We start from the raw sequence: 25,983 nt of genomic DNA on the forward strand, positions 1-25,983 counted from the left end.
AGCAGGAGCTGAGAATTTTTCTTTTTTTTTAAATTAGTTTTTTAGGCGGGATCAGGAAGTCGACCCGCGGACGTCTGGGAAGACCCTCACCAATAAATTCTGGTGGAGAGGAAACCCGAGACACTACACGTGTAGTGTCTCCCACCCGCCCTCCTCCTCTAACCTAATAATAAAACCCATTGGTCTGAGGTAAGTACCATATTTTATATTATTATTATTTTTTATAAAAATTTAATTTAGTTGTTAGCCAGATCTTGGTAGAAAGTTAGAGGAATGGCAGGGAAGGGAGTGCAATGTTCCTCCTGCAGGATGTTTGAGGTGAGGGATGCAGTTAGTGTCCCTGCTGATTTTACCTGCAGGAAGTGCTGCCATCTCCAGCTCCTCCAAGACCGAGTTAGGGAACTGGAGCTGGAGTTGGAAGAACTTCGGATCATTCGGGAGGCAGAAGGGGTCATAGATAGCAGCTTCAGGGAATTAGTTACACCAAAGATTGGAGATAGGTGGGTAACTGTAAGAGGGACTGGGAAAAAACAGTCAGTGCAGGGATCCCCTGCGGTCGTTCCCCTGAGAAACAAGTATACCGCTTTGGATACTTGTGGGGGGGGGGACTTACCAGGGGTAAGCCATGGGGTACGGGCTTCTGGCACGGAGTCTGTCCCTGTTGCTCAGAAGGGAAGGGGGGAGAGGAGCAGAGCATTAGTAATTGGGGACTCTATAGTCAGGGGCACAGATAGGAGATTTTGTGGGAGCGTGAGAGACTCACGTTTGGTATGTTGCCTCCCAGGTGCAAGGGTACGTGATGTCTCGGATCGTGTTTTCCGGGTCCTTAGGGGGGAGGGGGAGCAGCCCCAAGTCGTGGTCCACATTGGCACCAACGACATAGGTAGGAAAGGGGACAAGGATGTCAGGCAGGCTTTCAGGGAGCTAGGATGGAAGCTCAGAACTAGAACAAACAGAGTTGTTATCTCTGGGTTGTTGCCCGTGCCACGTGATAGTGAGATGAGGAATAGGGAGAGAGAGCATTTAAACACGTGGCTACAGGGATGGTGCAGGCGGGAGGGTTTCAGATTTTTGGATAACTGGGGCTCTTTCTGGGGAAGGTGGGACCTCTACAGACAGGATGGTCTACATCTGAACCTGAGGGGCACAAATATCCTGGGGGGGAGATTTGTTAGTGCTCTTTGGGGGGGTTTAAACTAATGCAGCAGGGGCATGGGAACCTGGATTGTAGTTTTAGGGTAAGGGAGAATGAGAATATAGAGGTCAGGAGCACAGATTTGACGTCGCAGGAGGGGGCCAGCGTTCAGGTAGGTGGTTTGAAGTGTGTCTACTTCAATGCCAGGAGTATACGAAACAAGGTAGGGGAACTGGCAGCGTGGGTTGGTACCTGGGACTTCGATGTTGTGGCCATTTCGGAGACATGGATAGAGCAGGGACAGGAATGGATGTTGCAGGTTCCGGGGTTTAGGTGTTTTAGTAAGCTCAGAGAAGGAGGCAAAAGAGGGGGAGGTGTGGCGCTGCTAGTCAAGAGCAGTATTACGGTGGCGGAGAGGATGCTAGATGGGGACTCTTCTTCCGAGGTAGTATTGGCTGAAGTTAGAAACAGGAAAGGAGAGGTCACCCTGTTGGGAGTTTTTTATAGGCCTCCTAATAGTTCTAGGGATGTAGAGGAAAGGATGGCGAAGATGATTCTGGATATGAGCGAAAGTAACAGGGTAGTTATTATGGGAGACTTTAACTTTCCAAATATTGACTGGAAAATATATAGTTCGAGTACAATAGATGGGTCGTTTTTTGTACAGTGTGTGCAGGAGGGTTTCCTGAAACAATATGTTGACAGGCCAACAAGAGGCGAGGCCACGTTGGATTTGGTTTTGGGTAATGAACCAGGCCAGGTGTTGGATTTGGAGGTAGGAGAGCACTTTGGGGACAGTGACCACAATTCGGTGACGTTTACGTTAATGATGGAAAGGGATAAGTATACACCGCAGGGCAAGAGTTATAGCTGGGGGAAGGGCAATTATGATGCCATTAGACGTGACTTGGGGGGGATAAGGTGGAGAAGTAGGCTGCAAGTGTTGGGCACACTGGATAAGTGGGGCTTGTTCAAGGATCAGCTACTGCGTGTTCTTGATAAGTATGTACCGGTCAGACAGGGAGGAAGGCGTCGAGCGAGGGAACCGTGGTTTACCAAGGAAGTGGAATCTCTTGTTAAGAGGAAGAAGGAGGCCTATGTGAAGATGAAGTGTGAAGTTTTGGTTGGGGCGATGGATAGTTACAAGGTAGCGAGGAAGGATCTAAAGAGAGAGCTAAGACGAGCAAGGAGGGGACATGAGAAGTATTTGGCAGGAAGGATCAAGGAAAACCCAAAAGCTTTCTATAGGTATGTCAGGAATAAGCGAATGACTAGGGAAAGAGTAGGACCAGTCAAGGACAGGGATGGGAAATTGTGTGTGGAGTCTGAAGAGATAGGTGAGATACTAAATGAATATTTTTCGTCAGTATTCACTCAGGAAAAAGATAATGTTGTGGAGGAGAATGCTGAGCCCCAGGCTAATAGAATAGATGGCATTGAGGTACGTAGGGAAGAGGTGTTGGCAATTCTGGACAGGCTGAAAATAGATAAGTCCCCGGGACCTGATGGGATTTATCCTAGGATTCTATGGGAGGCCAGGGAAGAGATTGCTGGACCTTTGGCTTTGATTTTTATGTCATCATTGGCTACAGGAATAGTGCCAGAGGACTGGAGGACAGCAAATGTGGTCCCTTTGTTCAAAAAGGGGAGCAGAGACAACCCCGGCAACTATAGACCGGTGAGCCTCACGTCTGTAGTGGGTAAAGTCTTGGAGGGGATTATAAGGGACAAGATTTATAATCATCTAGATAGGAATAATATGATCAGGGATAGTCAGCATGGCTTTGTGAAGGGTAGGTCATGCCTCACAAACCTTATTGAGTTCTTTGAGAAGGTGACTGAACAGGTCGACGAGGGTAGAGCAGTTGATGTGGTGTATATGGATTTCAGCAAAGCGTTTTATAAGTTTCCCCACGGTAGGCTATTGCAAAAAATACGGAGGCTGGGGATTGAGGGTGATTTAGAGATGTGGATCAGAAATTGGCTAGCTGAAAGAAGACAGAGGGTGGTGGTTGATGGGAAATGTTCAGAATGGAGTACAGTCACAAGTGGAGTACCACAAGGATCTGTTCTGGGGCCGTTGCTGTTTGTCATTTTTATCAATGACCTAGAGGAAGGCGCAGAAGGGTGGGTGAGTAAATTTGCAGACGATACTAAAGTCGGTGGTGTTGTCGATAGTGTGGAAGGATGTAGCAGGTTACAGAGGGATATAGATAAGCTGCAGAGCTGGGCTGAGAGGTGGCAAATGGAGTTTAATGTAGAGAAGTGTGAGGTGATTCACTTTGGAAGGAATAACAGGAATGCGGAATATTTGGCTAATGGTAAAGTTCTTGAAAGTGTGGATGAGCAGAGGGATCTAGGTGTCCATGTACATAGATCCCTGAAAGTTGCCACCCAGGTTGATAGGGTTGTGAAGAAGGCCTATGGAGTGTTGGCCTTTATTGGTAGAGGGATTGAGTTCCGGAGTCGGGAGGTCATGTTGCAGCTGTACAGAACTCTGGTACGGCCGCATTTGGAGTATTGCGTACAGTTCTGGTCACCGCATTATAGGAAGGACGTGGAGGCTTTGGAGCGGGTGCAGAGGAGATTTACCAGGATGTTGCCTGGTATGAAGGGAAAATCTTATGAGGAAAGGCTGATGGACTTGAGGTTGTTTTCGTTGGAGAGAAGAAGGTTAAGAGGAGACTTAATAGAGGCATACAAAATGATCAGGGGGTTGGATAGGGTGGACAGTGAGAGCCTTCTCCCGCGGATGGATATGGCTGGCACGAGGGGACATAACTTTAAACTGAGGGGTAATAGATATAGGACAGAGGTCAGAGGTAGGTTCTTTACGCAAAGAGTAGTGAGGCCGTGGAATGCCCTACCTGCTACAGTAGTGAACTCGCCAACATTGAGGGCATTTAAAAGTTTATTGGATAAACATATGGATGATAATGGCATAGTGTAGGTTAGATGGCTTTTGTTTCGGTGCAACATCGTGGGCCGAAGGGCCTGTACTGCGCTGTATTGTTCTATGTTCTATGTTCTATAAAATATCTGCTGTAATGGAATGTGATCATTTTGTGCTTACCTGATCACTCCAGGGAGAAAGAGGATCATAGAAAACTGATGGTAAAGATTATAAGTGAACAGATTAAAGAGGAAGCAGAGGGTGAAATGCACCGCATTGCCAAGGCCGCAGCAGAGATGGAAGCTAAAAAAGATATGGAAATAAAAGAAAAGGAACAAAAACAAAAGACAGATTTGAAGGCAATTGAAGAATACAGAATTATGATGGTAACTTCCTTATATGTTATGATGTTACAGATGATGTAATTCTGTTTTTACATATTCTGTATTTTTCCCATTGCGACAACTCATCTATCCCATAACCATACAGGCAAAACTCTATTTGGGCAAGAGCCAAAATGGGCATTATAAGCTGGCCACTCTTTAAGCTTCTTCTTCTTAAGTTCTCTGCCTGACCTCACGATGAATACAGAGTCATAATGGGTAGATTTTGGGGCGCAATTAGGTCATTCCAATGGGCACAGTTAGCGTATGTTATAGATAAGAATGACTCCTAGCACCATGACCTCTCCTAGGTAGTGCAAGGAGGCAGGTCCTGAATCCACCCCAGCCAGAACAGAGTTCAAACCCCATGTTGTTGGCACCAATCTGATCCACATCAACCGTCCAGCCAACATTCTCCCTCCCCTCAATCCACCAAAGAGTCCAAGTGGCTGTGGCAACGTACACTTTTACATGTATGTTGTAGCCTGGATCTGTGGATAGAGAAGGTAGAGACTCCAATTTCTTTCTATCACATAGCTGACCAGGAATCTCCACTACAGATACCATCTGCCATTGGTGCATGTTGGAAGGATTAACAAATTGACACCCAACCTGTTTGGCTGTGTAATGAACAGACCTTCCTTGGCTATCAAGTCCTGGAGTATGACTTGAATCCAGAATTTCTGGCTCAGAGGAAGGGTTGCTACCCACTTCCCCATGAGATCTCCACTATCTGTTATGCACCACACCCAATTTACCTTTAAATTAGAGGTTGGGTTTATTTGTACCACAGCACCAGGGGGAGCATTGTCTGCATATGTGGTGTCACTGACTGTGCATCCTCGGCATCTACCTGCATCACAGATGACGAAGAGTGAACTAAAACAGAAGAGAAAACACAGCACTGATGTGGTTCCCTCCCACTTCCATTCACTCCATACATCTCTCACCCCCACTGTCTTTGTTGCTCTCCCTCACTCCCTTCAGCACTTCCCCCAGTTCTCCCCTTGTTGGCTCCACCTGAAGCTCTTTGCCCCACCCTTCGTTACTAGCTTGCTTCCCCTTTCCCTCCATTTGCCTCACTACCACCCGCCCACGGCCTTTACCCACTTCTTTTGTCATTCCTTTGCATCAGCCCATTCCCTCCTGCTTCCCTTGTGGCTCCTTGCCACTTCCTTCACCGTTGTCTCACTTTTCTCTTCCCATTTCCCATTGCACCACTCCCCTCCACTTTGTCCATGGCACTTCACTGCTGGCTCACTTACATCCACCCCCTCCCATTTCCCATCCACATCCTTTGAGTTCAAGACGAGATTACATGGTTAATTGACTACATTGACTTTCTCACAAAATGCTTGTTTCATCACCATCTCATGTAATTCATTTCAAACATTCACCATTCTGAATCAATTATTCACCTTCCCTCATCTATGCATCTACGTCATCTGTGATGCAGATAGATGCTAAGGATGCACAGTCAAAATACACCATATGTTTGCCATTATCTATTAAACGAACCACATAAATGTTTTAGACCTTCACCGATTCACAATTTTTGCAAGGATATTTTCAGAAATTTGAACATTACATGTGAATATGGAAAAAATAGAAATGAGGGCAACTTAAAAATGTTTTGTGTTACAATTGGAGAACATAGTGGTGATATTAAAACACAACTCTTCAGAGGCAACAGTTAATCAAATTTGTGATCTTTTATGAATCCACTGTGGTGTAAAGTATCTGAATTAAGTAATGTGCATTCAGATGAAAGCGCACGAGGAGAAGGAAAAGGAAGCAAAAATACAAGCAAAGGAAGTTCTTCATGCCAAGATGGAGGCAGATTATTTACATCACGAACAAGAAAGTAAGAAAAGGCTAAAAGCCCGAGGAGAGAATGGGGGTGTGCAATCCTTCCTCGTTGAACAAATGGTAAATTTTATTCTTCCTTGCAACTTCCTAATTGATTTTCTTCCTCTCCTGAAAGTAGAGTTCATTCTGGGGTACAGCTCTATCTTTCCACTTCCTTATCAAGTAGCCATTCTGTACCTGTGAGCTTGGATAGTAAGCAGCAAGGTACCAGACTAATATTTTACCCTTCCTTCCACGTGTGTGCTGAGATTACCAAGCAGCAAAATATTGCTTAAGGTATAGCTTCCAATTGATAAAAATATGCGGAACAATGTGGTTCTCTCCTAATTAAAACATTAATTACATATTTTTATATATATTGTCAGACAGCACGACAAAGAACAACTAAAATTACATCTACTAATAACTGGCAGCATAAATGAAAACTCTTTATCTATTAACAATATGCACAGGTTGTGGGTGGCACGGTAGCACAGTGGTTAGCACAGTTGCTTCACAGCGCCAGGGACCCGGTTTCGATTTCCAGCTTGGGTCACTGTCTGTGCAGAGTCTACACGTTCTCCCCGTGCCTGCGTGGGTTTCCTCTGGGTGCTCCGGTTTCCTCCCATAAGTCCCTAAAGACATGCTTGTTTGTGAATGGACATTCTGAATTCTCCCTCAGTGTACCTGAACAGGCTCCGGAATGTGCTGAGAAACACCATGCTATCGGGACTCTGGTTCAATTCAGGGACTCAGCGGGGAACTCCCCGACGAGGCCATACTTAGTCTCATTTCCTGCACCGAGGAGCTCCACTCAACGAAACTCTTCAATGCAGGAGGAAATCTGAACGCCATTTTTAAATGGTATCCCGCTCTCTCAACCCCTGCAACCCCTGAACCCCCAAATCCCCAACTCATCTATAAGGGAGTCCTCGAGGATCCTCCCCCACTGCACACCACTGAACATGCGCAGGGCAGCCCGGGCCCGATCCCCGACATGGGAAAAATGCCAGCCTGGAACCTTGGCACTGACACCTTGGCAGTGCAGCTGCCAGCTGGAAGTGCCACTGGGCACCTTGGCAGTGCCAAGTTGGCACCCAGGTGGCACTGCCAGGATGCCAGGCTGACACTGTCAGGATGCTGGGTTGGAACTGCCACCTGAGTGCCTTTCTGGCAGTGCAAGGGTGTCCAGGTGGCATCAGCAATGCCAGGGTGCCACCCTGCCCAGAGGCCAAGCACCTGGGATTCTTCACTCACCTGGGAGACCCCCACCAGTGCCGTTCTGTCTAGTCCCTTGTATGTGAAGATCAGCACTGAACGGCACCCGCCCAAGGTCGCCGAAGCAAAGGGGTTAGACCCCAGCAGCTAGCTGTCTCACTGTAATATGCAGATTTGCAAAATAGTGATCCCGCCCACAATGGGCAGGATTCAGAACATGACGCCTTGCAAGATCGTGATAGGTCTCGCGAGGCATGGCGAGCAGGGTAGATCCCAGAAGAGGGATCTCCCGGCATCTACCAGCTGTGCCACACTGACGTTTGGGCGCAAGACAGCCGGTAGATCACGCTCTTTAAATCTAAAGCTGTGAACCTTGATGTTACTCAGTTTTCAGTGTAACTGTGGGATCCTGTTGGGATGCAGCAACTGTATTCAGGTAAGGCCTGTTGGATTCATGAGATGAGTGCATTTCATATACCTGCTGAATCCAGTGATTAGACTATTTCCCCAGAAGACCAACCCTCTCCCTTGCCCAGGCTCCCAATCCCTTTCCCAGCTCTCCACTCCATCCTGTCAAGCCTCCGATTCCTCACCCTGCCTAAGGCTACCTGGGCCTCCAGACCTCTGATCTCCACACCGCATCACCCCCCCTCCCCCCCCCCCCCCCCCCCCCTCACCTCACCCCTGCCACTAAAGCATCAAGGATCAGAGCCCCAACCGAGACCCTATAATTGGCATCACCCTTTCTTCAGTCTCCCTGAGGTGCGCCAACATCAACCCCCACCCCTGAGATTGATCAGATTCCTCCATTCCCCCTGCCATCCTGAGATTGATTCCCTTCTCTCTAAAAGCACTCCTCCGACTTCCGGTTGCGGCTATGTGGAGCTAAGTCGCACATTTGGCAGCTCCCGCAAAAAACAGACTTTTGGGCTCTTTTCAGGGCCCCCAATGGAATTTTTTCGACGTTTCCTACGGTGGGAAGGAGAGTACAATAGTTCCCCGTCAGTATATGGCTTTTACCAGGAGCGGGGCGACTAAAAAAGCGGTGGTGGACCCGAAGAAGGTGCGAGGGGAGAAGAACAAAATTGCGGCAGGCGGGGACCAGGCAGCGTGGATGCAGTGGGCGCAGGAGCAACAGGAGGTTATCCAGCGCTGCTTCAGGGAGATTAAAGCGGACCTGCTTGAGCCGATGAAGGCGTCTATCGATAAGCTGTTGGAGACACAGACGGCCCGGGGGTGGCGATCCGCGAGGCCCGACAAAAGATCTCCGACAACGAGGACGAGATCTTAGGCCTGGCAGTAAAGGTGGCGGTGCACGAGGCGCTCCACAAGAAATGTCCGGAGCGGTTCAAGGAGATGGAGAATCGGTCGAGGCGGAAGAATTTGCGGATTCTGGGACTCCCAGAGGGGCTGGAGGGGCTGGACGTGGGGGCCTATGTGGTCACCATGTTGAACTCGCTGATGGGAGCGGGGTCCTTCTAGGGGCCCCTGGAGCTGGAAGGGGCCCAGAGAGTGCTGGCGAGGACGCCCAAGGCTAACGAGCCTTCGCGGGCGGTGCTGGTGCGGTTTCATCGGTTCGCTGATCGGAAGTATGTGCTCAGGTGGGCCAAGAAGGAGAGGAGCAGCAGGTGGGAGAACACGGAGGTTCGAATATACCAGGACTGGAGTGCGGAGGTGGCGAAGAGGAGGTCCGGGTACAATCGAGCGAAGGCGGTGCTGCACAGGAAGGGGGTGACGTTTGGCATGTTGCAGCCGGCGCGACTGTGGGTCACCTACAAGGACTGGCACCATTATTTTGAGTCTCCGGAGGAAGCGTGGACCTTTGTTCAGGCCAAGAACCTGGACACAGATTGAGGGTCGTGATGGGCGCTTGGGGATTGCGGTTGATATGTTACTTTTTGAGGGGGGGTCCTTTGCTCGTGTTTTTTTTTTCTTTCTGGTTCAGTGACGGTGGTTAGGGCGGGTTGGGCACTGTTTTGGTTGGGTTGGTCGGGGGGGGCTCTTGGCGGGGATGTAAGCAAATGGAACAGGGGTGAATAGCCGGCAGTGAGATGGGGCCCCGCGGGGAGGGGGAGGCCCGAGTCGGGGGTGAGGGGACTGCCGCCGTGGGGAACGGGCCGGGCGTGGGGTGCGGGCGCGTGGCTGGCCAAGGAGGGGTTATGGCTAGTCGGCGGGGGAGGGGGGCGGGTAGCCCCCGATCCGGCTGATAACCTGGAATGTAAGGGGACTGAACGGGCCGGTCAAGCGGGCCCGGGTGTTCGCGCACCTGAAGGGGCTGAAGGCGGATGTGGTTATGCTCCAGGAGACACACCTGAAGGTGGCAGACCAGGTAAGATTGAGGAAAGGGTGGGTAGGTCAGGTGTTTCATTCGGGGCTGGATGCCAAAAATCGAGGGGTGGCGATCTTGGTGGGAAAGAAGGTGTCGTTCGAGGCATCGAGCATTGTGGCAGATAATGGCGGTAGGTACATAATGGTAAGTGGTAAGCTGCAGGGAGAGAGGGTGGTACTGGTCAATGTGTATGCCCCGAACTGGGACGATGCGGGTTTTATGCGGCGCATGTTGGGTCCGATCCCAGACTTGGAAGTGGGGGGCTTGATAATGGGGGGAGACTTTAACACGGTGTTGGATCCGGCACTGGATCGCTCCAGGTCTAGGACGGGTAGGAAGCCAGCGGCGGCTAAAGCGCTGAGGGGGTTTATGGACCAGATGGGAGGGGTGGACCCTTGGAGATTTGCAAGGCCGGGGGCTAGGGAATTTTCATTCTTCTCACATGTCCATAAGGCTTATTCCCGGATCGACTTTTTTATTTTGAGCAGGGCGCTGATAGCGAGAGTAGAGGATGCCGAGTACTCGGCGATAGCCATTTCAGATCACGCCCCGCATTGGGTGGACTTAGAGCTGGGGGAGGAGAGGGACCAGCGCCTGTTGTGGCGCTTGGAGGTGGGGCTGTTGTCGGACGAGGAGGTGAGTGAGTGGGTCCGAAGAAGCATAGCGAGGTACCTGGAGGTCAACGATAATGGGGAGGTCCGAGTGGGGATGGTATAGGAGGCGCTGAAGGTGGTGGTTAGGGGAGAGCTGATCTCCATTAGGGCCCACAAGGAGAGGAGGGAGCAGAGGGAGAGGCTGGTGGGGGAGATGGTGAGGGTAGACAGGAGGTATGCGGAGGTGCCTGAGGAAGCACCCCCCCCGCCCCCCCGTAACAAAGAAAAGAACTCGCGTGGCAAGACATGAACATGGCAAGTCAATAAAATACAGAACTTTGTACAATGGATTCTTCCCGTACATGTCAGTTTCCGGATCATTCATGTGCTTTCTTGCTCACATGCCCCCCACAGGAACCCCCCTCCCCCCCACCCCCCCGGGTTGCTGCTGCTGCTGTCCGACCTTCATCTAACGCTCCGCGAGATGGTCTAGGAACGGTTGCCACCGCCTGTAGAACCCCTGCACAGATCCTTTCAAGGCAAACTTTATCCTTTCCAACTTGATAAACCCAGCCATATCATTTATCCAGGCCTCCACGCTGGGGGGCTTCGCCTCCTTCCACATTAACAAGATCCTTCGTCGGGCTACTAGGGACGCAAAGGCCAGAATGCCGGCCTCTTTCGCCTCCTGCACTCTTGGCTCGTCCACTACTCCAAATAGTGCTAGCCCCCAGCTTGGCTTGACCCGGACTTCACCACCTTAGATACTGTTCCCGCAACTCCCCTCCAGAACCCCTCCAGTGCCGGACATGACCAAAACATATGGACATGGTTGGCCGGACTTCCTGAGCACCTCCCACATCTGTCCTCCACTCCAAAGAACCTACTCAGTCTCGCCCCCATCATATGCGCTCTATGAACCACCTTAAATTGTATCAGGCTAAGCCTGGCACACGAGGAAGAGGAATTAACCCTACTTAGGGCATCAGCCCATAGCCCCTCCTCAATCTCCTCCCCCAACTCCTCTTCCCATTTACTCTTCAGCTCCTCTACCAAAGCCTCCCCCTCTTCTTTCATCTCCTGGTATATCGCCGACACCTTGCCCTCTCCGACCCATACGCCCAAAATCACCCTATCTTGAATCCCTTGTGCCGGGAGTAGTGGAAATTCCCTCACCTGCCGCCTCACAAACGCCCTCACTTGCATGTACCTGAAAGCGTTTCCCGGGGGTAGCCCAAACTTCTCCTCCAGCGCCCCTAAGCTCGCGAACGTCCCGTCAATGAACAGGTCCCCCATTCTTCTAATCCCTACCCGATGCCAGCTCTGAAATCCCCCGTCCATCCTACCTGGGACAAACCGATGGTCGTCTCTGATCGGGGACCACACCGAGGCTCCCGTCGCACCCCTGTGCCGTCTCCACTGCCCCCAGATCTTTAGCGTTGCCGCCACCACCGGGCTCGTGGTGTACCTTGTCGGTGCGAGTGGCAGCGGTGCCGTCACCAGCGCCCCCAGGCTCGTTCCTTTACAGGACGCCATCTCCAACCTCTTCCACGCCGCCCCCTCTCCCTCCATCGCCCACTTATGGATCATTGCCACGTTGGCTGCCCAATAATAACCACCCAGATTCGGCAATGCCAACCCTCCTCTATCTCTGCTACGCTCCAAGAACCCCCTCCTTACCCGCGGGGTCTTGCTCGCCCACACAAATCCCGTAATGCTCCTGCTTGCCCTTTTAAAAAAGGCCTTAGTGATCACAATTGGGAGGCATTGGAATACAAAAAGAAATCTCGGGAGGACCACCATTTTAACCGACTGTACCCTACCCGCCAGCGCGAGTGACAACATGTCCCACCTTTTAAAATCCTCCTCCATCTGTTTCACCAACCGCGTCAAATTAAGTTTGTGCAGTGCCCCCCAACTCCTAGCTACCTGAATCCCCAAATATCGAAAGCTCCTCTCCGCCCTCCTCAACGGTAGGTCCTCTATCCCTCTTCCCTAGTCCCCCGGATGAATCACAAAGAGCTTACTCTTTCCCACATTGAGCTTATAGCCCGAAAAATCTCCAAACTCCCGTAGGATCTGCATTACCTCAACCATCCCCTCCACTGGATCCGTCACATACAGCATCAGGTCGTCTGCATACAGCGACACTCGATGTTCCTCTCCCCCTCGAACCACCCCCTTCCATTTCCCCGACTCCCTTACGCCATGGCCAAAGGTTCAATTGCTAATGCGAACAGCAGAGGGGACAGGGGGCACAGCCGGAAATACTCCGACCTCCACCGGTTCGTGACCACACTCGCCACCGGGGCTTTATACAGGAGCTTAACCCAACTAATAAACCCTCCCCCGAAGCCAAACCTCCTCAACACTTCCCAGAGATACTCCCACTCTACCCGATCAAAGGCCTTCTCCGCGTCCATGGCTGTCACGATCTCCGCTTCTCCCTCCACCGATGGCATCACTATCACATTTAAGAGCCTTCGCACATTAGTGTTTAACTGCCTACCCTTTACGAATCCCGTCTGGTCCTCGTGACTCACCCCCGGGACACAGTCCTCAATCCTCATGGCCAACATTTTTGCCAGCAACTTAGCATCTACATTCAGGAGCGAGATCGGTCTATATGACCCACATTGCAGTGGGTCCTTATCCCGCTTCAAGATCAAAGAGATCGTCGCCTCCGACATTGTCGGGGGCAGGGTCCCCCCCTCCCTTGATTCATTGAAGGTCCTTAACAGCAACAGGGCTAACAGGTCTACATACTTCCTGTAGAACTCCACCGGGAACCCATCCGGCCCCGGGGCCTTCCCTGCCTGCATGCTCCCCAGTCCTTTAACCAGCTCCTCCACCCCAATTGGTGCCCCCAGACCCGCCACCTCCTGCACCTCCACCCTTGGGAACCTCAACTGATCCAAGAATCGCCGCATCCCCTCTTTTCCCCCTGGGGGCTGGGACCGATACAGTTCCTCGTAAAAGGCCTTAAAAGCCTCATTCACTTTCCCTGCACTCCCTGTCCACCCTTAAAATCTCCCCCACTAACCTCTCCCTTTCCCTGCCCTCTCTCTTCACCCTGTGAGCCCTGATGGAGATTAACTCTCCCCTGACCACCGCCTTCAGCGCCTCCCATACTACTCCCACCTGCACCTCCCCGTTGTCGTTAGCCTCCAGATATCTTTCAATAAACTCCCGCACACTTCCTCGTCTGCCAGAAGTCCCACATCCAACCTCCACAACGGGCGTTGGTCCCTCTCCTCCCCCAGCTCCAGCTCCACCCAGTGCGGGGCATGGTCTGAAATGGCTATAGCCGAATACTCCGTTCCCTCCACTTTCGGGATCAGTGCCCTGCCCAAAACAAAATTAAATCTATCCGGGAGTAGGCCTTAAGTACGTGGAGAAAAAAGAAAATTCTCTGGCCAAAGGTCTGGCAAATCTCCATGGATCTACTCCCCCATCTGATCCATAAACCCCATAAGCACCTTGGCCGCAGCTGGCCTCCTCCCCGTCCTTGATCTGGAGCGCGGAGAGACAGGGGCGAGACTTCATTAAAGAACGCGGAGAGACCGGGGCGAGTCAGAGCGGAGATTTTAAAAGATCGCGGCCTAGTTTTGGGAGCCGTTCGGAGGAGGAAGAGCAGTCTCTGTCAGGGAGAGAACCTGAGAACATCTAAGACACTCAGAAGGTAAGAAGGTAAGTAAGTGATTTTTACTCATTTTTACTTTTATACCTTTTTCAAATTGTGTGTGTTGGGGGGAAACAGAAAAGCTGTGACCTGAGTGGCTGGTTGGGAATCTACACTAAATTAAAAAAATTAAGCATTGGTAACTAATTAAACATAATTACTAAATTATAATTTAGAGGGGTATCTAAGCCAGAGATCAGAGAGTACTATATTTAGCTTTCGCATTTATATTAGAAATCTAGTGCTAGGAAACAGATAGTTAACAGTAACTTTAAAAAAAAAATTTTTTAAATATATAAAATTAAAAATTTTTTTTAAAAATTTTAATTAATTGACGCAATGTCAGTTAGAGGGGTGCAGTGCTCTGACTGTGAGATGCGGCAGGTCCGGGAGGCTTCCAGCGTCCCGGATGGCTTCATCTGCAGAAAGTGCACCCAACTGGAGCTCCTCACAGACCGCATGGTTCGGTTGGAGCAGCAATTGGATGCACTTAGGAGCATGCAGGTGGCGGAAAGCGTCATAGATCGCAGTTATATAAATGTGGTCACACCCAAGGTGCAGGCAGAGAAATGGGTGACCACCAGAAAGGGCAGGCAGTCAGTGCAGGAATCCCCTGTGGTTGTCCCCCTCTCGAACAGGTATACCCCTTTGGATACTGTCGGGGGGGGTAGCCTATCAGGGGAAAACAGCAGCAGCCAGAGCAGTGGCACCACGGCTGGCTCTGATGTTCAGAAGGGAGGGTCAAAGTGCAGAAGAGCAATAGTAATAGGGGACTCTATAGTCAGGGGCACAGATAGGCGCTTCTGTGGACGTGAAAGAGACTCCAGGATGGTATGTTGCCTCCCTGGTGCCAGGGTCCAGGATGTCTCCGAACGGGTAGAGGGCATCCTGAAGGGGGAGGGCAAACAGGCAGAGGTCGTTGTACATATTGGTACTAACGACATAGGCAGGAAGGGGCATGAGGTCCTGCAGCAGGAGTTCAGGGAGCTAGGCAGAAAGTTAAAAGACAGGACCTCTAGGGTTGTAATCTCGGGATTACTCCCTGTGCCACGTGCCAGTGAGGCTTGAAATAGGAAGATAGAGCAGCTAAACACGTGGCTAAACAGCTGGTGTAGGAGGGAGGGTTTCCGTTATCTGGACCACTGGGAGCTCTTCCGGGGCAGGTGTGACCTATATAAGAAGGACGGGTTGCATCTAAACCGGAGAGGCATAAATATCCTGGCCGCGAGGTTTGCTAGTGTCACACGGGAGGGTTTAAACTAGTATGGCAGGGGGGTGGGCACGGGAGCAATAGGTCAAAAGGTGAGAGCATTGAGGGAGAACTAGGGAATAGGGACAGTGGGGCTCTGAGGCAGAGCAGACAGGGAGAAGTTGCTGAACACAGCGGGTCTGGTGGCCTGAAGTGCATATGTTTTAATGCAAGAAGTATTACGGGTAAGGCAGATGAACTTAGAGCTTGGATTAGTACTTGGAACTATGATGTTGTTGTCATTACAGAGACCTGGTTGAGGGAAGGGCAGGATTGGCAGCTAAATGTTCCAGGATTTAGATGTTTCAGGCGGGATAGAGGGGGATGGAAAAGGGGTGGCGGAGTTGCACTACTGGTTCGGGAGAATATCACAGCTGTACTGCGGGAGGACACCTCAGAGGGCAGTGAGGCTATATGGGTAGAGATCAGGAATAAGAAGGGTGCAGTCACAATGTTGGGGGTTTACTACAGGCCTCCCAACAGCCAGTGGGAGATAGAGGAGCAGATAGGTAGACAGATTTTGGAAAAGAGTAAATACAACAGGGTTGTGGTGATGGGAGACTTCAACTTCCCCAATATTGACTGGGACTCACTTAGTGCCAGGGGCCTAGACGGGGCGGAGTTTGTAAGGAGCATCCAGGAGGGCTTCTTAAAACAATAGGTGGACAGTCCAACTAGGGAAGGGGCGGTACTGGACCTGGTAGTGGGGAATGAGCCCGGCCAGGTGGTAGATGTTTCAGTAGGGGAGCATTTCGGGAACAGTGACCACAATTCAGTAAGTTTTAAAGTGCTGGTGGACAAGGATAAGAGTGGTCCTAGGATGAATGTGCTAAATTGGGGGAAGGCTAATTATAACAATATTAGGCGGGAACTGAAGAACATAGATTGGGGGCGGATGTTTGAGGGCAAATCAACATCTGACATGTGGGAGGCTTTCAAGTGTCAGTTGAAAGGAATTCAGGACCGGCATGTTCCTGTGAGGAAGAAGGATATATACGGCAATTTTCGGGAACCTTGGATAACGAGAGATAACGATCGGCCTCGTCAAAAAGAAAAAGGAGGCATTTGTCAGGGCTAAAAGGCTGGGAACAGACGAAGCCTGTGTGGAATATAAGGAAAGTAGGAAGGAACTTAAGCAAGGAGTCAGGAGGGCTAGAAGGGGTCACGAAAAGTCATTGGCAAATAGGGTTAAGGAAAATCCCAAGGCTTTTTACACGTACATAAAAAGCAAGAGGGTAGCCAGGGAAAGGGTTGGCCCACTGAAGGATAGGCAGGGGAATCTATGTGTGGAGCCAGAGGAAATGGGCGAGGTACTAAATGAATACTTTGCATCAGTATTCACCAAAGAGAAGAAATTGGTAGATGTTGAGTCTGGAGAAGGGTGTGTAGATAGCCTGGGTCACATTGAGATCCAAAAAGACGAGGTGTTGGGTGTCTTAAAAATATTAAGGGAGATAAGTCCCCAGGCCTGATGGGATCTACCCCAGAATACTGGAGGAGGCTGGAGAGGAAATTGCTGAGGCCTTGACAGAAATCTTTGGATCCTCACTGTCTTCAGGTGATGTCCCGGAGGACTGGAGAATAGCCAATGTTGTTCCTCTGTTTAAGAAGGGTAGCAAGGATAATCCAGGGAACTACAGGCCGGTAAGCCTTACTTCAGTGGTAGGGGAATTACTGGAGAGAATTCTTCGAGACAGGATCTACTCCTATTTGGAAGCAATAGGATGTATTAGTGAGAGGCAGCATGGTTTTGTGAAGGGGAGGTCGTGTCTCACTAACTTGATAGAGTTTTTCGAGGAGGTCACTAAGATGATTGATGCAGGTAGGACAGTGGATGTTGTCTATATGGACTTCAGTAAGGCCTTTGACAAGGTCCCTCATTGTAGACGAGTACAAAAGGTGAAGTCACACGGGATCAGGGGTGAGCTGGCAAGGTGGATACAGAACTGGCTAGGTCATAGAAGGCAGAGAGTAGCAATGGAAGGATGCTTTTCTAATTGGAGGGCTGTGACCAATGGTGTTCCACAGGGATCAGTGCTGGGACCTTTGCTGTTTGTAGTATATATAAATGATTTGGAGGAAAATGTAACTGGTCTGGTTAGTAAGTTTGCAGACGACACAAAGGTTGGTGGAATTGCGGATAGCGATGAGGACTGTCAGAGGATACAGCAGGATTTAGATTGTTTGGAGACTTGGGCGGAGAGATGGCAGATGGAGTTTAATCCGGACAAATGTGAGGTAATGCATTTTGGAAGGTCTAATGCAGGTAGGGAATATACAGTGAATGGTAGAACCCTCAAGAGTTTGAAAGTCAGAGAGATCTAGGAGTACAGGTCCACAGGTCACTAAAAGGGGCAACACAGGTGGAGAAGGTAGTCAAGAAGGCACACGGCATGCTTGCCTTCATTGGCTGGGGCATTGAGTCTAAGAATTGGCAAGTCATGTTGCAGCTGTATAGAACCTTAGTTAGGCCACACTTGGAGTATAGTGTTCAATTCTGGTCGTCACACTACCAGAAGGATGTGGAGGCTTTAGAGAGGGGGCAGAAGAGATTTACCAGAATGTTGCCTGGTATGGAGTGCATTAGCTCTGAGGAGCGGTTGAATAAACTCGGTTTGTTCTCACTGGAACGACGGAGGTTGAGGGGCGACCTGATAGAGGTCTACAAAATTATGAGGGGCATCGACAGAGTGGATAGTCAGAGGCTTTTCCCCAGGGTAGAGGGGTCAATTACTAGGGGGCATAGGTTTAAGGTGAGAGGGGCAAGGTTTAAAGTAGATGTACAAGGCAAGTTTTTTACACAGAGGGTAGTGGGTGCCTGGAACTCACTACCGGAGGAGGTGGTGGAAGCAGAGACGATAATGACATTTAAGGGGCATCTTGACAAATACATGAATAGGATGGGAATAGAGGGATACGGACCCAGGAAGTGTAGAAGATTATAGTTTAGTCGGGCAGCATGGTCGGAACAGGCTTGGAGGGCCGAAGGGCCTGTTCCTGTGCTGTACATTTCTTTGTTCTTTGTTCTTTGTTCTTTGATCTAATGCTGGGTCCAGCATCGTGTTAAAATCCCCACCCATTATCAAACTCCCTACCTCCAGGTCCGGAATACGCCCCAACATCCGTTTCATGAATCCAGCATCGTCCCAGTTTGGGGCATATACATTCACAAGTACCACCTCCGTCCCATGCAACCTACCACTCACCATCACCTATCGGCCTCCCTTGTCCGCTACTATGTTCTTGGTCTCAAATGCCACCCGCTTTCCCACCAGTATTGCCACCCCTCAATTCTTCGCATCCAGCCCTGAATGGAACACCTGTCCCACCCATCCCTTCCTTAACCTGACCTGATCTGCCACCTTCAGATGTGTCTCCTGAAGCATGGCCACGTCTGCCTTCAGTCCCTTTAGGTGCGCGAACACTCGGTCCCTCTGAACCGGCCCATTTAGGCCCCTCACATTCCACGTGATCAGCCGGTTTGGGGGGTTACCCCCCCGCCCCCGCCGACTCGCCATCTCCTATCTTAGGCCAGTCCCGTGCTCGCGCCTCCTGCACCCTCCAGTCCCCCAGGCGGGGAACCCCCGCCCCGACCACCTCTTCCATTTTCAGGTCCCCCTCGGACAGTGTAGCAGCAACCCTAGAATCCCCCCCCCCCCCGCTAGATCCACATCTAGCACTTTTGCTCCCCCCATATTACTTCTGTGAGTCAGCTGACCTCTGCTGACCCCGGCTTCCCCCGCCTTCCCGTTGATCTCCCCGTGTGGGAGTCTCTCCTCCTCCTTACCTTCCTCCATCTCCACACACCCCCCCCCCCCCCCCTCTTGGCAAGGGAAAAAAGCCCGCCCATTCCTGAACCAGCCCCGCGCCCTGTGGCGCAGCTCCTGTTGCGGCCATCATCCCAGTTCCCTCATCCGCGAGTCTCACCTCCCTCCAGGACCGACGCCCACATTCCCCATCATCATCATTTTGTCTACAGAAAAGAAAAAAGGAAATTTTAGGAATTTTAACCAGAACTCTACCCACATCCCCATCCATCATCCCACCCACAAAATATTCTTTACCCATATTTACAACCCCATATACAACCACATCCCCTCAGTTCGAGTCCAGTTTTTCCGTCTGTATAAAGGTCCAAGCCTATTCTGGCAGTTCAAAATAATGGTGTCTGTCCTGATCAGTGACCCACAGTCGCGCAGGCTGCAGTATGCCGAACCTGACTCTTTTTTTTATGCAGCACCGCCTTGGCCCGGTTGAAGCCAGCTCTCCTCTTTGCCACCTCCGCGCTCCAATCCTGGTATACTCGGATCACCGCGTTCTCCCATCTGCTGCTCCGCACCTTCTAGGTCCATCTCAGCACACTTTCTTTGTCCACGAAGCGATGGAACCTTGCCACTATCGCCCTTGGCGGCTCATCTGCCTTGGGTCTCCTCGCCAGGACCCGGTGAGCCCCTTCCAGCTCCAGGGTGGTCGGAGAGGCCTCCGCACCCATCAGCGAATGGAGCATCGTACTCACGTACGCCCCGGCATCAGCTCCCTCCACTCCTTCAGGAAGACCCAGAATCCGGAGGTTCTTCCTCCGCGACCTGTTCTCCAGGACCTCAATTCTCTCGGCCCACCTCCTGTGCACCGCCTCGTGCGCCTCCACTTTTACCGCCAGGCCCAGGATACCGTCCTCGTTGGTGTTCACTTTATCGTTCACCTCACGAAGCTCCACCGCCTGGGTCTTCTGGGTCTCCTTCAGCCCCTCGATCGCCAACAGCATCGGCGCCAGCACCTCCTTTTTCAGCTCCTCCACACATCTCATGAGGAACTCCTGCTGGTCTGGCCCCCACGCTGCTCGCTCTCCGCCCTCCGCCATCTTGCCTTCTTCCCCTCGTTTTGGTCTTTGCTCCATGGTCTCTTTCCCCGTTGCTCCACTGCTGCTCCCTGCCAAATATTGTAGGGGGGGACCTCACTGCTCCTTTCCACACGGGATTAATTTGAAAAAAGCTCCGTTGGGGCTCCTCTGGAGAGCCCAAAAGTCCGTTTTCGCGGGAGCTGCCGAAACGCGCGGCTTAGCTCCGCATTGCCGCAACCGGAAGTCCAGATCGCGGGAGTTAAGGACAGGGGAGGGAGTACGGTGCGGAGTGGGGTTGGCATCAATGGGGTCTTCAGGGACTTTTATGAGAAATTGTATCGGTCCGAGCCCCCACTGGAGGAGGGAGGGATGGGCCGCTTTCTGGACCATTTGAGGTTTCCGAAGGTGGAGGAGGGACTGGTGGCGGATTGGGGGCCCTGATTGGGCTGGAGGAGCTGACCAAAGGGATAGGGAGCATGCAGGCGGGGAAGGCACCAAGGCCGGACGGTTTCCTGGTCGAATTCTATAATTGTCGCGGGCACTGATCTCCTTGATCCTGAAGCGGGACAAGGATCCCCTGCAGTGTGGGTCTAAGAAGCCGATTTTGTTGCTAAACAAACAAAACAAAGAACAAAGAAATGTACAGCACAGGAACAGGCCCTTCGGCCCTCCAAGCCCGTGCCGACCATGCTGCCCGACTAAACTACAATCTTCTACGCTTCCTAGGTCCGTATCCCTTTATTCCCTTCCTATTCATGTATTTGTCAAGATGCCCCTTAAATGTCACTATCGTCCCTGCTTCCACCACCTCCTCCGGTAGCGAGTTCAGGCACCCACTACCCTCTGTGTAAAAAACTTGCCTCGTTCATCTACTCTAAACCTTGCCCCTCTCACCTTAAACCTATGCCCCCTAGTAATTGACCCCTCTACCCTGGGGAAAAGCCTCTGACTATCCACTCTGTCTATGCCCCTCATAATGTTGTAGACCTCTATCAGGTCGCCCCTCAACCTCCATCGTTCCAGTGAGAACAAACTGAGTTTATTCAACCGCTCCTCAGAGCTAATGCACTCCATACCAGGCAACATTCTGGTAAATCTCTTCTGCCCCCTCTCTAAAGCCTCCATATTCTTCTGGTAGTGTGGCGACCAGAATTGAACACTATACTCCAAATGTGGCCTAACTAAGGTTCTATACAGCTGCAACATGACTTGCCAATTCTTATACTCAATGCCCCGGCCAATGAAGGTAAGCATACAGTGTGCCTTATTGACTACCTTCTCCACCTGTGTTGCCCCTTTCAGTGACCTGTGGACCTGTACTCCTAGATCTCTCTGACTTTCAAACTCTTGAGGGTTCTACCATTCACCCTATATTCCCTACCTGCATTAGACCTTCCAAAATGCATTACCTCACATTTGTCCGGATTAAACTCCATCTGCCATCTCTCCGCCCAAGTCTCCAAACAATCTAAATCCTGCTGTATCCTCTGACAGTCCTCATCGCTATCCGCAATTCCACCAACCTTTGTGTCGTCTGCAAACTTACTAACCAGACCAGTTACATTTTCCTCCAAATCATTTATATATACTACAAACAGCAAAGGTCCCAGCACTGATCCCTGTGGAACACCATTGGTCACAGCCCTCCAATTAGAAAAGCATCCTTCCATTGCTACTCTCTGCCTTCTATGACCTAGCCAGTTCTGTATCCACCTTGCCAGCTCACGCCTGATCCCGTGTGACTTCACCTTTTGTACTAGTCTACCATGAGGGACCTTGTCAAAGGCCTTACTGAAGTCCATATAGACAACATCCACTGCCCTACCTGCATCAATCATCTTAGTGACCTCCTCGAAAAACTCTATCAAGTTAGTGAGACACGACCTCCCCTTCACAAAACCATGCTGCCTCTCACTAATACGTCCATTTGCTTCCAAATGGGAGTAGATCCTGTCTCGAAGAATTCTCTCCAGTAATTTCCCTACCACTGACGTAAGGCTCACCGGCCTGTAGTTCCCTGGATTATCCTTGCTACCCTTCTTAAACAGAGGAACAACATTGGCTATTCTCCAGTCCTCTGGGACATCACCTGAAGACAGTGAGGATCCAAAGATTTCTGTCAAGGCCTCAGCAATTTCCTCTCCAGCCTCCTTCAGTAGATGCCAAGGTGCTGGCGAAGGTCTTAGCCACGAGGATTGAGGATTGTGTGCTGCAGGTCATCCACGAAGACCAGACGGGGTTCGTGAAGGGGAGGCAGTTGAACGCAAATGTGCAGAGGCTTCTGAACGTGATCATGATGCCGGCGAGGGAGGGGGAGGCAGAGATAGAGGTGGCGATGGACGCTGAGAAAGCCTTCGATAGGGTAGAGTGGGGGTACCTGTGGGAGGTGCTGAAGAGGTTTGGGTTTGGGGAGGGGTTTGTCAGGTGGGTTAGGCTGTTGTATGAGGTCCCGATGGCAAGTGTGGCCACGAACAGGAGGAGGTCTGAGTACTTTTGGTTGCACCGAGGGACGAGGCAGGGGTGTCCCCTGCCCCCCCTGCTCTTCGCACTGGCGATTGAACCCCTGGATATGGCACTGAGGGAGTCGAGGAACTGGAGGGGGTTGGTGTGGGGTGGGGAGGAGCATAGGGTGTCGCTCTATGCGTACGACTTGCTGCTTTATGTGGCGGACCCGGTGGGGAGAATGCCGGAGGTAATGAGGATCCTCAGGGAATTCGAGGATTTCTCGGGGTACAAGCTCAACATGGGGAAGAGCGAGCTGTTCGTGGTTCACCCAGGGGACCAGGAGAGGGGGATTGGCGAGCTCCCACTAAAAAGGGCGGAGAGGAGCTTCAGGTATTTGGGGGTCCAGGTGGCCAGGAGCTAGGGGGCCCTGCATAGGCTTAATTTCACAAGGCTGGTGGAGCAAATGGAGGAGGCGTTCAAGAGGTGGGACGCGTTGCCACTGTCCTTGGCGGATAGGGTGCCGTCAGTCAAAATGATGGTGCTCCCAAGGTTTTTGTTCCTCCCCGTGTTTATCCCAAACGCCTTTTTTAGGCGGGTCAACAGTATAATGGGGTTTGTGTGGGCGCGAGGGTCTCCGAGGGTGAGAAGGGTGTTCCTGGAGCGGAGTAGAGATAGGGGGGGCTGGCGCTGCCCAACCTCTGTAGGTACTACTGGGCCGCCAATGTGACGATGGTGCGCAAGTGGGTGATGGAGGGGGAGGGGGCTGCATGGAAGAGGCTGGAGACGGCGTCTTGTGTGGGTACGAGTGTGGGGGCGCTGGCAACGGCGCCGCTGCCTTTCCCTCCAAGGAGCTATACCACGAGCCCGGTGGTGACGGCTGCCCTCAAAATCTAGGGCAGTGGAGGCGGCACAGGGAGGAAGTTGGGGCCTCGGTGTGGACGCCAATACGGGGGAACCACCGGTTCATCCCAGGGAGAACAGGGAGGGTTTTCGGGGTGGCACAGGGCAGGGATACGAAGGTTGGGGGATCTGTTTGTGGACGGGAAGTTCGCGAGCCTGGGTGAGCTGGAGGAGAAGTACGGGCTCCCCCCGGGGAACACCTTCAGGTACTTACAGGTAAGGCCGTTTGCCAGACGGCAGGTGGTGGAATTCCCGCGGCTGCTGCCACGCACAGTACAGGACAGGGTGCTCTCGGGGGGGAGGGTGGGAGTGGGGAAGATCTCGGCAACATACCAGGTGATGCAGGAGGAGGAGGAGGCCTCGGTGGTGGAGGTGAAAGGTAAGTGAGAGGAGGAGTTGGGAGAGGAGATAGAGGAAGGGACGTGGGCAGATGCCCTAGGGAGGGTGAACTCTTCCTCATCGTGCGCGAGGCTCAGCCTCATACAGTTTAAGGTGCTGCACAGGGCACACATGACCGGGACAAGGATGAGCCGGTTCTTTGGGGGCGAGGACAGGTGTGTTCGGTGCTTGGGGAGTCCAACGAATCACACCCATATGTCCTGGGCATGCCCAGCGCTGGAGGAATTTTGGAGGGGTGTAGCGAGGACGGTGTCGAGGGTGGTAGGTTCCAGGGTCAAGCCGGGCTGGGAGCTCGTAATATTTGGGGTGGCAGAGGAGCCGGGAGTTCAGGAGGCGAAAGAGGCCGGCATTCTGGCCTTTGCGTCCCTGGTAGCCCGGCGGAGGATTCTTCTTCAGTGGAAGGATGCGAGGCCCCCCAAGCGTGGAATCCTGGATCAACGATATGGCGGGGTTTATTAAGTTGGAGAGGGTGAAATTCGCCTTGAGGTGGTTGGTACAAGGATTCTTTAGGCAGTGGCAACCGTTCTTAGACTTCCTGGCAGAACGGTAGACATTGGTTAATGGCAGCAGCAACTCGGGGGGGCGGGGGGAGTTCACTTTATTTTTGTTTTTGTTATTTACACTGGGGGGGTCTGAGGGGGTGTATATATTTGTTGTGTTAAGTCGGGGTGCTAATGTTAATTCATTATTTATGTACGGGGGGAGGGGGATATGGAGGGTTGCTTTTTTGGACTGTGTTTTGTACTTAACCCCGTTGGGTTCCTTTTTCATTTTGGTATTGATATTTTGTGAAAACCTTAATAAAATTTTTTTTTAAAAAAAAAAGTGCTCCTCCATCTCCTGTCTGCCTGGAAGCCAACTTTATCAGGTTAGATTTTGGATGGGGAGCCTTTCAATGATGCCCTGCACCTTTCTCACCATATTCCAGTCCCTCTGCTGGCCACCACTGTGATGATCAGTTAACTAAATCAATTATCTCTAGTCAAGCTTTGTTAATTCTCAACCAGTATACTAGATTATGCAGCACATGGTTGTAGAATACTCCATTTGGATGGTAAAGAAATTGACAGGATTGGGAAACCTGCCTTACTCGTAGTGATTAAAATGGAGTGACATTAATAGCAGCAATTAAGAAAATAGAATCAGAAACACAGCAGATTCTGGATATAAAAAGGAAAATTGATACATAAAAAAAGAAGCTCCACTCTGATTTGTTTTATTGTCAAATAATGTTTGACACTTATAACAAATATGGATTTATCTTTTTGTTTTTATTTATTTTTGTTTGTTTTTGTGTTGTAGTCTAATTTTAAATGGCAATCATTTGAATAGTTAACTACAAAATTAAAGTAACTATCAATAGAAATGCATAATTGACAACTGAACAAATGTGTTAGATTTTAGTAGTGATAAGCTACTTTAAAATACAAATGCTGGGGGTTTTAATGGGGATCGCTGTTATTATTGAAATAATGAACATCTTGTGAGATAAGCGATACTTTATATTGATCATATAACCTGATGCTTCTACTGTTAAAGACTGAGATCGGTTAATTGCAAATTCATATTTAAAGATGTTGATCCAGATGTTCTTCATTCACATAAAAGCAAAAAATTATATATATTTAAAATCTATCATGTCTGAAACTTTTACATATGAGCACTTTCACAATATTATTATACAATAATATTTTGTTTAAAAAGAAAAAATTTAGAGTACCCAATTCATTTTTCCAATTGAGGGGCAATTTAGCATGGCCAATCCACCTAGCCTGCACATCTTTGGGGTTGTGGGGGTGAAACCCACGCAAACACGGGGGGAATGTGCAAATTCCACACGGACAGTGACCCAGAGCCGGGATCGAACCTGGGACCTCAGCGCCGTGAGGCAGCAGGGCTACCCACTGCACCACCGTGCTGCCCATTTTATACAATAATATGACAAAAAGATCAAAATTCGAGTTCATTAACAGACAGGCATGACTTTTATTTAAATAAAAGCAAATTACTGCGGATGCTGGAATCTGAAACCAAAAGAGAAAATGCTGGAAAATCTCAGCAGGTCTGCC

At 50.7% G+C, this 25,983-nt stretch overlaps 1 protein-coding gene across 2 annotated transcripts in view; it reads left to right on the forward strand.

Moving 5' to 3' along the window:
• cfap210 (cilia and flagella associated protein 210) overlaps positions 1 to 25,983 on the forward strand; it is a 123,198-nt gene that overhangs the window by 84,849 nt on the left and 12,366 nt on the right. For both annotated transcript variants that reach the window (XM_072475870.1, XM_072475871.1), the window contains exons 8-9: positions 4,222 to 4,414; positions 6,176 to 6,340. In XM_072475870.1, the coding sequence (XP_072331971.1) occupies positions 4,222 to 4,414; positions 6,176 to 6,340 (358 nt within the window). The remainder of the gene's footprint in view (positions 1 to 4,221; positions 4,415 to 6,175; positions 6,341 to 25,983) is intronic.

The sequence above is a fragment of the Scyliorhinus torazame genome, chromosome 2 (assembly GCF_047496885.1).
Source record: "Scyliorhinus torazame isolate Kashiwa2021f chromosome 2, sScyTor2.1, whole genome shotgun sequence".
Taxonomy (NCBI): Eukaryota; Metazoa; Chordata; class Chondrichthyes; order Carcharhiniformes; family Scyliorhinidae; genus Scyliorhinus; species Scyliorhinus torazame.